The sequence below is a fragment of the Nerophis ophidion genome, linkage group LG18 (genome assembly GCF_033978795.1).
Source record: "Nerophis ophidion isolate RoL-2023_Sa linkage group LG18, RoL_Noph_v1.0, whole genome shotgun sequence".
Lineage (NCBI taxonomy): Eukaryota > Metazoa > Chordata > Actinopteri > Syngnathiformes > Syngnathidae > Nerophis > Nerophis ophidion.
The window spans coordinates 26688507-26705413 of NC_084628.1; the positions used below are offsets into that span (position 1 = coordinate 26688507).

Below are 16907 nucleotides of genomic sequence, written 5' to 3' on the forward strand. Positions count from 1 at the left end.
ACAAGCACTGAATCATTGATTAGTGTGATTAGCATAAAGTCATTTAGCATGTCATGTTTAAATGCAAGCAGACCACGTTTTACAAGTTCCTTTTCCCCTCCATAGAAATTCCTCAGTTTTGGTGATCGTCAAAAGTCTCAGTTTTTTAAATGTTAAAAATGTGTCATTTATAAAAAAAAATGTAACTTTCAACACTTAAATATTCATAGATCAACTTCAGATCTACCCATTGACATAACATTGGAATGACTTAATGTTTTATGCCTTTTTTGTTAAAACCCTATTTTGATAGGAAACACAAAATATGCAACATTTTTCTCCAAAAATGTTTAAAGTGGAATATTTATTGTTATTGGAGCCTTAAATAGAAAAAGGAATCATAATATTGCTTTTGATTCATTGGTTTATGTTATAGGATTTATTTTATTTGTATATGAATTTTTACTTTCACTGCTTAAATCTACAGATCAACTTCAGATTATTACCTTGATTTAAATTTTTAATAATATATTTTTTCACATCCATAGAAATAATCTGTTACAATAAATATACACATATATATATATATATATATATATATATATATATATATATATATATATATATGTACATATATATATATATATATATATATATATATATATATATATATGTACATATATATAAATGGCTCCCGCATGTTTTCATTTTTCCGCGTGTGGCCCTCAGTGGAAAAATTTGTAAAATATTATTTCTATGGATATGAAAAAATATATTATTAAGAATTTAAGTCAAGGTAATAATCTGAAGTTGATCTGTAGATTTAAGCAGTGAAAGTAAAAATTCATATACAAATAAAATAAATCCTATAACATAAACCAATGAATCAAAAGCAATGTTATGATTCCTTTTTCTATTTAAGGCTCCAATAACAATAAATATTCCCACTTTAAAATATTTTGGAGGAAAATGTTGCATATTTTGTGTTATATATATAAATAAGCGGTAGAAAATGGATGGATGGATGGATATATATATACCGTATTTCCTTGAATTGCCACCGGGGCGCTAATTAATTTAAAACCTCTTCTCACTCCTGCGCTTACCAAAGGCATGCGGCAAAAGTAAGCATGCGCTAATTATTTTAAAACTTCTTCTCACTACGGCACTTACCAAAGGCATGCAGTAAAGATTTGAGTAAAATGTAATCTTGGACCTTAAATCCTACTGAATAGCTCTTAATCTTCTTCCCTTTATGCGATTTTTAAATTACCGGTATTGAAATCAGCCTCCTCCATTTTGAAAATGATGACAGGGGAAGTGTCACTTGTGACGTCACGAGTTTGACCAGGCGGTAATTCAGGGCAGGCGCATACTATATGGCCTGCGGCAATTCAAGGAAATACAGTTAATAAATATATATACACACAAACATATATACATATATATATATATATATATATATATATATATATATATATATATATATATATATATATATATATATATATATATACACACTTCCGCCCGATTGTAGCTGAGATAGGCGCCAGCGCCCCCCGCGACCCCGAAAGGGAATAAGCGGTAGAAAATGGATGGATGGATATATATACACACATATATATATATATATATATATATATATATATATATATATATATATATACATATATACATATATATGAATATATATACGTATATACATGCATATGTATGTATATATACATATATGTATGTATATATATGTATAAATATGTACTGTATGTATATAGATAAATATAGATGTATAAATGTATATATGTACATATATGTGTGTGTGTATATATCTGTGTGTATATATGTATATATATACATATATATACCGTTATAAATATGTATATGGAAGTAATATGTATAAAATATATGATGTATACAATGTATATTGTAACCATCAGGGTTTCCTTCAATTTTAGTGAACATTAAAGGTCCCAGGACGCAAAAGGGTCTCAGCCATTAAAGTGTTAAAAATCATGTATTTATTATTTTCCTACTTTCAACACTTAAATATTCATAAATCTACATCAGATCTATTCATCATAATCAAGTTTTAATTACCGTAGTTTTAATATTGTATGCCCTTTTTGTCAAAACCCTATTCTTATAGTAAAAACACAAACCATGCAATATTTTTCAACAAAAAATATTTCAAAGTAGAATACTTGATGTGAAGTATTTGAAGTCTTAAATATGTCAATAATTCATAACATTGATTTTAATTTATCGTTATGTTTTGAGCAATGACAGTTTTAATGAAAAGAACAGTCAACATTGTAACTTTTTCTTGTAACCTCTGGGTTACAAGTTCAAACCTGTCAAAATAAAAGCGTGTTGTATCCAGCATGTGTGACTGTGGCAGCTGGGAAGTGTAAAAAGAAGTGAACCTGGGTTTTCTGCAGGATGTGTCGGGCATGCCCGCCCTCTGCAGGGATCTGAAGGAGGGAGGACTTGGCTTTGACTACCGTCTGGCTATGGCCATTCCTGACAAATGGATTCAGGTAACATCTTCTTCTTCTTCTTTTTCGTCTGTTTGAGAAGGGAATATTTTGGTGTGAAATATTAGCATTTATGTCTTTTTGCACGTTGTTTTTATCTGAAACATTTCAGTCAAGTCCTCAAAACTCCTGAATCAGGCGGATATCCATGCGATATCAACAAAAACACAGTGACAAAACGTGTGCTTGCATGTAAAATGTGTGATATCATGTGCGATACAAGCAGTTCTGCTGCGTGTTTACTTTTATGTGATATCATGTGCGATACAAGCAGTTCTGCTGCATTTTTACACTTATGTGATATAATGTGCGATACAAGCAGCCCCGCAGTGTGTCATATCATGTGTGATACAAACAGTCCTGCAGCGTGTTGACTTGTGCGTGATATCGTGTGCGATTCAAGCAGTCCTGCAGCGTGTTGACTTGCGCGTGATATTATGTGCGATACAAGCAGTCCTGCAGCGTGTTGACTTGCGCGTGATATCATGTGCGATTCAAGCAGTCCTGCAGCGTGTTGACTTGCGCGTGATATTATGTGTGATACAAGAAGTCCTGCAGCGTGTTGACTTGCGCGTGATATCATGTCTGATACAAGCGGTTCTGCAGCGTTTTTACTTGCGTGTGATATCATGTGCAATACAAGCGATCTTGCAGTTTGTTTAGTACCATGTGATATCATGTGCGATACAAGCACTTCCACAGCACATTAACTCATGTGAAATAATGTGCAATACAAGCACACCTGCAGTGTGTTTACTTGTGTGATATCATGTGCGATAAAAGCATTCCTGCAGCGTGTTTGCTTGTGTGTGATTTCTAGTGCGATACAAGCAGTCCTGCAGCTTGTTTACTACTGTTTGATGTAATGTGCGATACAAGCAGTCCTGCAGCATGTTTACTTGTGTGTAAAATTATGTGCAATACAAGTGATTTCTCAGCTTGTTTACTACCGTGTGATATCATGTGCGATACAAGTAGTCCTGCAGCGTGTTTACTTGAGCAAAGCTAACATTTAACTATCCTCCAATAAACACACAATTTTGTCAATTTTACTAAAGTCATTGCAGCTCCTCTCTGAGCTGCAACCTTATCGTGGTAGAGGAGTTTGCGTGTCCCAATGATCCTAGGAGCTATGTTGTCCGGGGGCATAAAGCCCCCTGGTAGGGTCTCCCAAGGCAAACAGGTTCTAGGTGAGGGATCAGACAAAGAGCAGCTCGAAGACCTTTATGAAGAAGAAAAATCATGGACCCAGATTTCCCTCGCCCGGACGCGGGTCACCGGGGCCCCCCTCCGGAGCCAGGCCCGGAGGTGGGGCACGATGGCGAGCGCCTGGTGGCCGGGCCTGTTCCCATGGGGCCCGGCCGGGCACAGCCCGAAGAGGCAACGTGGGTCACCCCTCCAATGGGCTCACCACCCATAGCAGGGGCCATAGAGGTCGGGTGCATTGTGAGCTGGGGGGCAGCCGAAGGCAGGGCACTTGGCGGTCCGATCCTCGGCTAACGAAGCTAGCTCTTGGGACGTGGAACGTCACGTCACGGGGGGGGAAAGAGCCTGAGCTAGTGCGCGAAGTCGAGAAATTCCGGCTGGATATAGTCGGACTCACTTCGACGCACAGCAAGGGCTCTGGAACCACTTCTCTCGAGAGGGATTGGACCCTCTTCCACTCTGGCGTTGCCGACAGTAAGAGGCGACGGGCTGGGGTGGCAATTCTTGTTTCCCCCCGGCTCAAAGCCTGTACGTTGGAGTTCAACCCGGTGGACGAAAGGGTAGCCTCCCCCCGCCTTCGGGTGGGGGGACGGGTCCTGACTGTTGTTTGTGCTTATGCAGCAAACAGCAGTTCAGAGTACCCACCCTTTTTGGGAACACTCGAGGGAGTACTGGAAAGTGCTCCCCCGGGTGATTCCCTTGTCCTACTGGGAGACTTCAACGCTCACGTTGGCAACGACAGTGAAACCTGGAGAGGCGTGATTGGAAGAATGGCCGCCCGGATCTGAACCCGAGTGGTGTTTTGTTATTGGACTTTTGTGCTCGTCACAGTTTGTCCATAACAAACACCATGTTCAAACATAAGGGTGTCCATATGTGCACTCGGCACCAGGACACCCTAGGCTGCAGTTCCATGATCGACTTTGTAGTTGTGTCATCGGATTTGCGGCCTCATGTTTTGGACACTCGGGTGAAGAGAGGGGCGGAGCTTTCTACCGATCACCACCTGGTGGTGAGTTTGCTGCGATGGTGGGGGAGGATGCCGGACAGACCTGGGAGGCCCAAACGCATTGTGAGGGTCTGCTGGGAACGTCGGGCAGAGTCTCCTGTCAGACAAAGTTTCAATTCCCACCTCCGGAAGAACTTTGAACATGTCACGAGGGAGGTGCTGGACATTGAGTCCGAGTGGACCATGTTCCGCACCTCTATTGTCGAGGCGGCAGATCGGAGCTGTGGCCGCAAGGTAGTTGGTGCCTGTCGGGGCGGCAATCCTAAAACCCCTTGGTGGACACCAGCGGTGAGGGATGCCGTCAAGCTGAAGAAGGAGTCCTATCGGGTCCTTTTGGCTCATAGGACTCCGGAGGCAGTGGACAGGTACCGACAAGCCAAGCGGTGTGCAGCTTCAGCGGTCGCGGAGGCAAAAACTCGGACATGGGAGGAGTTTGGGGAAGCCATGGAAAACGACTTCCGGACGGCTTCGAAGCGATTCTGGACCTCCGTCCGCCGCCTCAGGAAGGGGAAGCAGTGCACTATCAACACCGTGTATGGTGCGGATGGTGTTCTGCTGACCTCAACTGCGGATGTTGTGGATAGGTGGAAGGAATACTTCGAAGACCTCCTCAATCCCACCAACACGTCTTCCTATGAGGAAGCAGTGCCTGGGGAATCTGTGGTGGACTCTCCTATTTCTGGGGCTGAGGTCGCTGAGGTAGTTAAAAAGCTCCTCGGTGGCAAGGCCCCAGGGGTGGACGAGATCCGCCTGGAGTTCCTTAAGGCTCTGGATGCTGTGGGGCTGTCTTGGTTGACAAGACTTTGCAGCATCGCGTGGACATCGGGGGCGGTACCTCTGGATTGGCAGACCGGGGTGGTGGTTCCTCTCTTTAAGAAGGGGGACCGGAGGGTGTGTTTCAACTATCGTGGGATCACACTCCTCAGCCTTCCCGGTAAGGTTTATTCAGGTGTACTGGAGAGGAGGCTACGTCGGATAGTCGAACCTCGGATTCAGGAGGAACAGTGTGGTTTTCGTCCTGGTCGTGGAACTGTGGACCAGCTCTATACTCTCGGCAGGGTTCTTGAGGGTGCATGGGAGTTTGCCCAACCAGTCTACATGTGCTTTGTGGACGTGGAGAAGGCATTCGACCGTGTCCCTCGGGAAGTCCTGTGGGGAGTGCTCAGAGAGTATGGGGTATCGGACTATCTTATTGTGGCGGTCCCTTCCCTGTACGATCAGTGCTAGAGCTTGGTCCGCATTGCCGGCAGTAAGTCGGACCCGTTTCCAGTGAGGGTTGGACTCCGCCAAGGCTGTCCTTTGTCACCGATTCTGTTCATAACTTTTATGGACAGAATTTCTAGGCGCAGTCAAGGCGTTGAGGGGTTCCGGTTTGGTAACCGCAGGATTAGGTCTCTGCTTTTTGCAGAAGATGTGGTCCTGATGGCTTCATCTGACCGGGATCTTCAGCTCTCGCTGGATCGGTTCGCAGCCGAGTGTGAAGCGACTGGAATGAGAATCAGCACCTCCAAGTCCGAGTCCATGGTTCTCGCCCGGAAAAGGGTAGAATGCCATCTCCGGGTTGGGGAGGAGACCCTGCCCCAAGTGGAGGAGTTCAAGTACCTAGGAGTCTTGTTCACGAGTGAGGGAAGAGTGGATCGTGAGATCGACAGGCGGATCGGTGCGGCGTCTTCAGTAATGCGGACGTTGTACCGATCCGTTGTGGTGAAGAAGGAGCTGAGCCGGAAGGCAAAGCTCTCAATGTACCGGTCGATCTACGTTCCCATCTTCACCTATGGTCATGAGCTTTGGGTCATGACCGAAAGGATAAGATCACTGGTACAAGCGGCCGAAATGAGTTTCCTCCGCCGTGTGGCGGGGCTCTCATTTAGAGATAGGGTGAGAAGCTCTGCCATCCGGGAGGGACTCAAAGTAAAGCCGCTGCTCCTTCACATCGAGAGGAGCCAGATGAGGTGGTTCGGGCATCTGGTCAGGATGCCACCCGAACGCCTCCCTAGGGAGGTGTTTAGGGCACGTCCAACCGGTAGGATGGCCACGGGGAAGACCCAGGACACGTTGGGAAGACTATGTCTCCCGGCTGGCCTGGGAACGCCTCGGGATCCCCCGGGAAGAGCTAGACGAAGTGGCTGGGGAGAGGGAAGTCTGGGTTTCCCTGCTTAGTCTGTTGCCCCGCTACCCGACCTCGGATAAGCGGAAGATGATGGATGGATGGATGGACTAAAGTCATTGATAAAATGTAAACATGCTAGGCTATAGGCTACTAGGAGCTACATAACAGCAAAGTACAAAATAGCACACAAGCAAGACATATGCGATTATCATTGAACAATATTGCAGTGTAAAATGTGTCAATATAAATAAATATAAAATCATTAAAGTTTACATAGTACTTACACATACGAAGTCTTCAAAGCAGATAAAAAAGTATCCACTAACAAATGTGTCCGCATAATTCAACTTACTGCGTTATGAGCTTAACTTCACGTAATAGTTTGACCCCAAAAAAAATTACCACCCCACTTCAACTTAAAGACAGCATAAGTCCATTCCAGACGGTTAATAAAAAAATAGTGTTTTTCATAACGACCATTTTTGTGTTTGACACATTTCACTTGTCATACCTTTTTTAACATTCCACACTACTAAATTAGACAGGTATTTAGATTAGATTAAATAGTACTTGCATGATTCCTAGTAATATTAATATCAGATCAATGTCGTATCAGCCCATACTCAACATTATTCACTCAACAAAAATATAACACTTTGTTTTTGCTGCAATTTTTCATGAGTTGATCTAAAACAGGGGTCCCCAAACGTTTTGACTCGGGGCCCACGTGTCTGTGTGTGTATGTATGTACTGTATATATATATATATATATATATATATATATATATATATATATATATATATATATATATATGTATGTATGTATGTGTGTGTGTGTGTGTGTGTGTGTGTGTGTGTGTGTGTGTGTGTGTGTGTGTGTGTGTGTGTGTGTGTGTGTGTGTGTGTGTGTGTGTATATTTTTATGTGTGCATATATATGTGTGTGTATATATACAGTATATTTATGTGTGTGTTTGTATATATATATACATATAAATATATAAATAAATATATATATATATGTGTGTGTATATGCACATACATATATATGTACACACACACACATATATATATATATATATATATATATATATAAATCTATATATATATATATATATATGTGTGTATACATATATATATATATACATATATAAAAAACATCGATATCGATTCTTGAGGTGGCGATTCGATTATATATCGATTGCTTTCGATTCAACGCGATTTTCTATTCAAAAACGATATTTTTCCGATTCAAAACGATTCTGTATTCATTCAATACATAGGATTTCAGCAGGATCTACCCCAGTCTGCTGACATGCTTGCAGAGTAGTAGATTTTTTTTAAAAAGCTGTTATATTTTTATAGGACAATGTTTTATCAACTGATTGCAATAATGTAAATGTGTTTAAACTATTAAACAAACCAAAAATATGACTTATTTTATCAGTGTGTTGTCAAGCTTAAGAGATGTGATGCAAGTGTAAGCCACAGTGACACTATTGTTCTTTTTTATAACATTTTTATAAATGTCTAATGATAATGTCAGTGAGGGATTTTTAATCACTGCTTTGCTGAAATTATAACTAATATTGATACTGTTGTTGATAATATTCATTTTTGTTTCACTACTTTTGGTTTGTTCTGTGTCGTGTTTGTGTCTCTTCTCAATTGCCCTGTTTATTGCAGTTCTGAGTGTTGCTGGGTCAGGTTTGGTTTGGAATTGGATTGCATTGTTATGGTATTGCTGTGTATTGTTTTGTTGGATTGATTAAAAAAAAATGTAAAAAATAAAAAAGGTAAATCGATTTTTTTTAAAAATTACAATCGATCCTGAATCGCACAACGTGAAAATCGCGATTCGTATTCAAATCGATTTTTTCCCCAAACCCTTAATATATACATAAATATATGTATATATACAAACCCTGTTTCCATATGAGTTGGGAAACTGTGTTAGATGTAAATATAAACGGAATACAATGATTTGCAAATCCTTTTCAACCCATATTTTTGCAAATAATAATTAACTCAGAATTTCATGGCTGCAACACGTGCCAAAGTAGTTGGGAAAGGGCATGTTCACCACTGTTACATCACCTTTTCTTTTAACAACACTCAATAATAATTTGGGAACTGAGGAAACAAATTGTTGAAGCTTTGAAAGTGGAATTCTTTCCCATTCTTGTTTTATGTAGAGCTTCAGTCGTTCAACAGTCCGGGGTCTCCGCTGTCATATTTTAGGCTTCATAATGCGCCACACATTTTCGATGGGAAACAGGTCTAGACTGCAGGCGGGCCAGGAAAGTACCCACACTCTTTTACTACGAAGCCACACTGTTGTAACACGTGGCTTGGCATTGTCTTGCTGAAATAAGCAGGGGCGTCCATGATAACGTTGCTTGGATGACAACATATGTTGCTCCAAAACCTGTATGGACCTTTCAGCATTAATGGTGCCTTCACAGATGTGTAAGTTGCCTATGCCTTGGGCACTAATACACCCCAATACCATCACAGATGCTGGCTTTTGAACTTTGCGCCTATAACAATCCATATGCTTATTTTCCTCTGTGTTCCGGAGGACACCACGTCCACAGTTTTCAAATATAATTTGAAATGGGGACTCGTCAGACCACAGAACACTTTTCCACTTTGCATCAGTCCATCTTAGATGAGCTCGGGCCCAGCAAAGCTGGGGACGTTTCTGCGTGTTGTTGATAAATGGGTTTGGCTCTGCATAGTAGAGTTTTAACTTGCACTTACAGATGTAGCGACCAACTGTAGTTACTGTCAGTGGTTTTATGAGCCCATTTGGTGATATCCTTTACACCAGTGGTCCCCAACCACTGGGCCGCACAAGAAATAAAAAAATATATATATCTATACTATATATATATATATATATATTTTTAAATTATTAAATCAACTTTATATATAAACACAATATATCAATTATATATCAATAAAGATCAATACAGTTTGCCGTAAGCACATATTATTGTATTTCTTTATGAAAAAAAAAATAAAAATACAGCCCCACCATAATATACAAATACATTCTTTAAAATTCCTACTATGTGAATTCCTGGATTTTTTTTTTCACACTCTATCTCTCACAGTTGAAGTGTACCTATGATGAAAATTACAGACTTCTGTCATCATTTTAAGTGGGAGAACTTGCACAATCCGTGGCTGACTAAATACTTTTTTGCCCCACTGTATGTATGTATGTGTATATATATATATATATATATATATATATATATATATATATATATATATATATATATATATATACATTAATGCTGGGCGATATAACCTTTTTTTAATATTGTGATATTTTTAGGCCGTATCGCGATATACTATATATATCTCGGTATTTTGCCTTAGCCTTGAATGAACACTTGATGCATATAATCACAGCGGTATGATGATTCTATGTGTCTACATTCAAACATTCTTCTTCATACTGCATTAATATATGCTCAGGCAGAGAACGAAATCACAATTAAGTCAATTTACCAAAACTGTATTTATTAAAGTTATTAACAGGTGACTTTTCAAATGATGTTATATATTAGCAGTAATGCTACTTTTGTTAGCAACGCTTGTGCCCCACACTTGACAAATTAAAGTTGTCTATTCGACATATTCCCGCTTGAAGCCGAACCACCGCCAGACGATAGAGTCCGTGCTGTTTTTCTTGGGAATTAATTTTTCCTTCATTTGTTACCATATTTGCACCTTCTTTCTCTCGTATTACCACTCGACTGGGATGAGAATCAGCACATCCGAGTCCGCTATCATCACAGCTAATGTTATACCTCTCTGCTGGGCAAGGGCGTATACGTATGTGAAGTATGACGTGACAGTGTGTGACGTGTGTAAGTTTGTGCGCTTGCTGTCTGTGAAGAGACACAAGAAGGAGTGGGAAGAGCCTGTAGTGTAATGCCCGCAGCTAAAAGCAACTGCGTGAGAACGTATACTCGAATATTACGATGTAGTCATTTTCTAAATCGCACAGAGACAAACCCGCGATATATCGTGAATATCGATATATCGCCCAGCCCTCATATATATATATATATATATATATATATATATATATATATATATATATATATATATATATATATATATATGTATATGTACATACTCCTATCCTCTCAAATACTGCTCACAAATCTGTCTAAATCTGTGTTAGTGACAATGTCAGACTGTATAACGGGGGACGGCGTGGCGCAATGAGAGAGTGGCCGTGCGCAACCCGAGGGTCCCTGGTTCAATCCCCACCTAGTGCCAACCTCGTCACGTCCGTTGTGTCCTTGAGCAAGACACTTCACCCTTGCTCCTGATGGGTACTGGTTAGCGCCTTGCATGGCAGCTCCCTCCATCAGTGTGTGAATGTGTGTGTGAATGGATAAATGTGGAAGTAGTGTCAGAGCGCTTTGAGTACCTTGATGGTAGAAAAGCGCTATACAAGTACAACCCAATTATCATTTGTAATGTATATGTTCCTTGACTGCACTTAAATGTAGAATATATTTATACTATTCATATATTATATATGTAATATATGTTATTTATTATTATTATTGTCTATTGCAAGCAAACTGTGGTGCTGAATTTCCCCCAGGGATCAATAAAGTACTTTCTATTTTATTCTATTCTATTCTATTCTATTCTCTTCTATTCTATTCTTTGTGTTCTTTGCCAAGACAATCGGTCCCACCTCAAAGGTGTGGTATATCAAGCAGCATGATTATTGCACAGGCGTGCCTCAGTCTGCCAACAATAAAGAAATGCTCACTAACACAGATTTGTAAGCAATACTTGAGAATAATAGGTCTTTTGTGTATATAGTCAAAGTGTTTTGATCTTTAAGTTTGACTCAACTCCCATAATGCACATTTATTTAGATTTCAGTTGACTATTTATTATTTTCACTCCACCATTATTACAATGTTTATCATCGGTGTGTGCACATCCTCCAGTGTGACTAATTAGACGCAAAGTGCTCACGTGAGGTTTTGTTTGCATACAAACAAACAAATGTGCCATAAATCGGAGCCGAATATATAGATACACTTTATTAACCCTCTAAAAAGGCATTTTTTTCCTTTGTTCTCCCAGCTATATTTTGGACAGAAACCGGCGATATAATGCAAAGTAACATTGGCAGTTGTAGGACAGGAAGTAGACGTTTGCAATAATATTGAAAGCGCAGTAAAACTAATAATAAAAGTTGTCCAATCTGGACTTTTGCCCACAAAACGGGTCGTAAAGGTTAGCACTATTTTACAACTTTAACCTCACGTTCCTTCTTAAAGTCAGCCAGTGAAAAAGTCTTACTGGCTTTTCTTTTGTCCTCCCAATATTTAATGAAATGTCCGTCATAGGTGGAGCTTGTTTTGTCTTGTTGTGATCACACTCCTTTGTCCCGCCAGCGGGGAAGGAGCTTTCATTAGAAGAGAACAAAAGCTTTGCTCTTTCGTTTTCTGACGACACCAGCCCTCATACTTCCTGGCTGAATGGGAAGGTCATTATTTAGCACCTCCAACAAAGACCTGGGAATAAATCGGCCATAATGTATAGATATATTTAAATATATCTAATAAATTGGCCAAAAGACACAATTGTTCAAGCACTTGACCCCCCTCATTCATGCTGACCTTTCTCTTCAATGGCTGATTGGTGCCACTTCGTGTGCATGCACGTAATATATATATATATATATATATATATATATATTAGGGCTGGGCAACGATTAAAAATTTTAATCGAAGTTAATCGCACTATTTCTCCGATTAATCGCGATTAACTGCATTTTATACGCAAAGCCCAATAATGAATTCAAAAGTAGTGTGTAGTGCACCTTTATTGGAATATTCTCCCACATGAACAAAAGCGCCAAAACATTTGTTGTGCAAACACAATTTAAATCAGTCCATGTTAAACAGTAGCAGTTAAATAGCATATTTTATAAAAATCAACTCAAAAAATGTAAATACAAACATTTAAGCTTATTGCCACTGCCAGGGTATTTAAGTTATCCTGTTTGTTATGGAAAATAAATATAATCTACATACAAATCTCTGAGCCACAATCATAACATCTGAACAGACAATTTCTGAGGTAACAGCAGAAACATTTTTTTTATCAGGGATCTTATGTTTAAAAAACCTATATTACAGGTAGTGGGCTGTTTTAGAGAATTTTTGATCAAATTGTCCGTAGTAGCAATATTAATAATGTTGTGTTTATTCTGCGTAGTGCACTTAAAATAATTATGACCATATCTAGGAATTGATATGATGGGAATTTTCCGATTGTTTGCTTGGTGCTTTTATAAACTGAACGGATATACATAGTACTATTTGTGATGTTATGAGCCAGGGAAAAAAATAACTACCCTACCCAGCATGCAACAGGAGTGACGAGCATGCGCGGTAGCCCGGTATGGGTTGTGTCGCCATGACGGCATCTTGTATGTTGTGATATGCACGCTCTGAAAGTAAACGTTAAGAACTCAGCCAACACTCCTCGTCTGCATTATTCATAAATAGACAGACAACACATATACTCCGCTGCTTCACAGGCCGCTGGATGTAGCCGGCAAAGTATTCCCATGCTAGCTAGCCAGTCTAGCAAGCACGCGTCTATCAGTCCAAAACGGCCCGATCTATCCACATTCAGAATTATCTGGCGGTCGTAAGTGATCCCGGAGTGACCACGCTGTAAGCCAGCCATGAAATTTGCAGAATTGTCCGGTATTTTTGCCAAATGTTCCATCTTTACCAAGAGCCCCTCGACGCCGAAGTACATCCGGGAGATGCCATCTTGTTAAGAAAAGGCGTTAACAAAATAAAAGCATGTAAACAACATACGCAAATGTGCGATAAAATAATTGTCGGCGTTAATAGATTGATGAGTTAACGTGTAATTAACACATTAATTTGCCCACCCCTAATATATATATATATATATATATATATATATATATATATATATATATATATATATATATATATATGTATATATATATATATATATATACATATGTATATATATATATGTATATATATATGTATATATATATACATATATATGTATATATATGTATATATATATGTATATCTATATATATCTATATATATATGTATATATATACATATATATATCTATATATATATGTATATATACACATATATATATATATATATATATATATATATATATATATACATGTATATACATATATATATATATATATATATATATATATATATATATATATATATATATATGTAGGTGTGGGAAAAAATCACAAGACTACTTCATCTCTACAGATCTGTTTCATGAGGGGTTCACTCAATCATCAGGAGATTTTAATGGAAGCATTCACATACAATGGTTTATATAGAGCACAGAGTGGGTGGGTACAGGCAGGCGTAGGGTGTGGTGATTGGCTCATGTGTTACCTAGGAGGTGTTTCCGTCTGTGGCGGCATGTTGAAATGATTTCACTGCGCTTGTTGAGGGATGATAGATCTGGATGATATATAATAAACAGTTTCTCTTTTAAGCATAGGTTGCATCTTTTATTACCACTGTTGTAAGGTGTGCTGGATGCAAGAATTTGCCATGTTATTGAATATTCAACATTATTGTCTTTGAGGTTCCAAATGTGTTTGCTGAGTTCTGTAGAATTCTGCAAAGTCTGGTTTCTAAAGGAGGCGTTGTGATTATTCCGTCTTGTTTTGAACGCTCCTTCGGTTAATCCTACGTACGTGTCGGATGTGTTAATGTCCTTTCGTATTAACTTTGCTTGGTAAACGACTGATGTCTGTAAGCACCTTCCGTTGAGAGGGCAATCAGGTTTCTTGCGACAGTTACATTCATTATTGGTTTCAGAGTCGTTTAGTCTGGGGGTAGGCAGTCCTTTTGCAATTGCTTTGTTGTGGTTTGAAATGATTTGTTGCATGTTATTCATACAGCTGTAGCTGTACCATGAATTGATTAACGTGGACCCCGACTTAAACAAGTTGAAAAACTTATTCGGGTGTTACCATTTAGTGGCCAATTGTACGGAATATGTACTGTACTGTGCAAACTACTAATAAAAGTATCAATCAATCAATCAATCAATTTAATGTTGTTCTTGTTGAATATTTTTCTTGGTTTGTGGCCTTTGGGGAAGTGTTTGTCGATCAGAGTGAGGAACTTGCGGCCGATGTTGGTTGAGACGTCTTTGCTGAATGGCGGATTGTACCAGATGATGTTGTTTCGTTTTCTGCTCTTTTTTGGTTGGTTTCCTGGAGTGGGTTCATAGGTGAGGGTGAAGTTGTATCCGCTTTCATCAAGTGCTTTCTGGTACGGGGGGGTTGCTTGGTCGAATTCAGCTTTGCTGGATGACAGCATCGATAGCCTTTTATTAATTCCGGTAGGTATTCTTTTCGTGGTGGTGGGTGGGTGGTTGCTGTCGTGGTGCACGTATTGGAGTGTTGTGTTGGGTTTCGTGAATGGTTGGTAGCTGTTATTTCTCAGGTTGAAAGTGACGTCGAGGAAGTTGACGGTTTGCTTGTTGGCTTCAATCGTGATCCGTAGGCCGTTTTCTTTGAAGATTTGGCATATGCGCTTCTTGGTGTTCTCGCTGCTCCTTGGCGAGGCGCGGCACACTGCCAGTCCGTCGTCACGGTAAATACCAAGGTTCAGGTTGAGGCTAGCAAGCTGGGAGAGGAGGAAACTCCCAACGAGTTCGCACGTTTCTGCTCCGTCAAAACTCCCCATAGTAACGTCAAATGTTGAATTGTTCTTTTTTTGCCATGGTGTACTGTTGTGGATGAGTATGGAGTTCTTTGCGTGGATGATGATGTTTCTTTCGTTGCCTGTGATTGAGTCGTAGTCCGAGGCGAAGTTTAGTGCTTGGGTCAGTAGGTCTTGCGTGATGGAAGGGTAAAATTATTCGATGTCGAAGGAGATAAAGTTGTGTTGTTGTTTGTCTTGGATGTTGTTAAACCATTTGATTACTGCTGCTGTATTTCTCCATTGATTGAGTGGTGTTTTGTCCTTGATTTTTGCGTTGATTCTGTCCAGGATTATTTTGCTGATTTTTCCTATTTCGGATTTAGTTGGGTTTATTAGTCGGCATGTTGGGTTATTTGCGAAGTTGGGTTTGTGGTCCTTCAATGTGATGAAGGCTTCTTTGTTGGCTGTGGCGTCCACCCTGTCCCCAATGTCCAGTTCGGTTGCGATCCGCTTGTTTTCCAGGTGGATGTTCTGTAAAGTGTTGGGTTGCGCTTTTTTGTATGATTTGGTGATGCTTTTGTCCAGTAAAGAGTTATGTTCTGGTATGTCCATTCTGTAGAAGTTTGTGGTTTTATCGGCGGCTATGATGAGGTTGCTTACTTTCTTGATGCGCTCCGTGTCATTTTTCAGCTTGGTGAGGAATGGGTTGCGGGCTGGCTTAAATTTGACTGATTGTATCATTTTGAGCATGTCGTTCTCTAAGTCCTTTAATTCCTTGACTGTGGGTGGGTTCTTGGTAGATTTGAATCCGTAAGTTTCCTTTTGCGTTCCTTTTGTTTCAGGGTGGAGGAAAAAGTGTGCTTTCCACCGCATCCTTCTTAGGAAGTGTTCCGTCTTTTCTATGAGTCTTTGCTTGTAGTCCTTCTGCGCGGGTATGGGAATGTTCTTCGTGGAGTAGTCGATGCTGAACTTTTCCATTTCGGATCGTCGTACAGTGCTCAACAAATGTCAATTTGGAGCGGAATATGTCTTGATTGGATTATCCAGAGAATAGTGCTCGATACCGTGGTAGAGCGCAATATGTAGGTGTGAAACACCCTTCGCCTGCCTGTACCCACCCACTCTGTGCTCTATATAAACCATTGTATGTGAATGCTTCCATTAAAATCTCCTGATGATTGAGGGAACCCCTCATGAAACAGATCTGTAGAGATGAAGTAGTCTTGTGATTTTTTCCCACACCTACATATTGCGCTCTACCACGGTATCGAGCACTATTCTCTGGATAATCCAATCAAGACATATATATATATATATATATATATA

The 16907-nt window shown here is 39.8% G+C and overlaps 1 protein-coding gene across 1 annotated transcript in view; it reads left to right on the top strand.

Annotated features, from left to right (window-relative positions):
* gbe1b (glucan (1,4-alpha-), branching enzyme 1b) overlaps nucleotides 1–16907 on the top strand; it is a 260449-nt gene that overhangs the window by 122928 nt on the left and 120614 nt on the right. The window contains exon 10 of the mRNA XM_061877862.1: nucleotides 2415–2513. Coding sequence (XP_061733846.1) covers nucleotides 2415–2513 — 99 coding nt within the window. The remainder of the gene's footprint in view (nucleotides 1–2414; nucleotides 2514–16907) is intronic.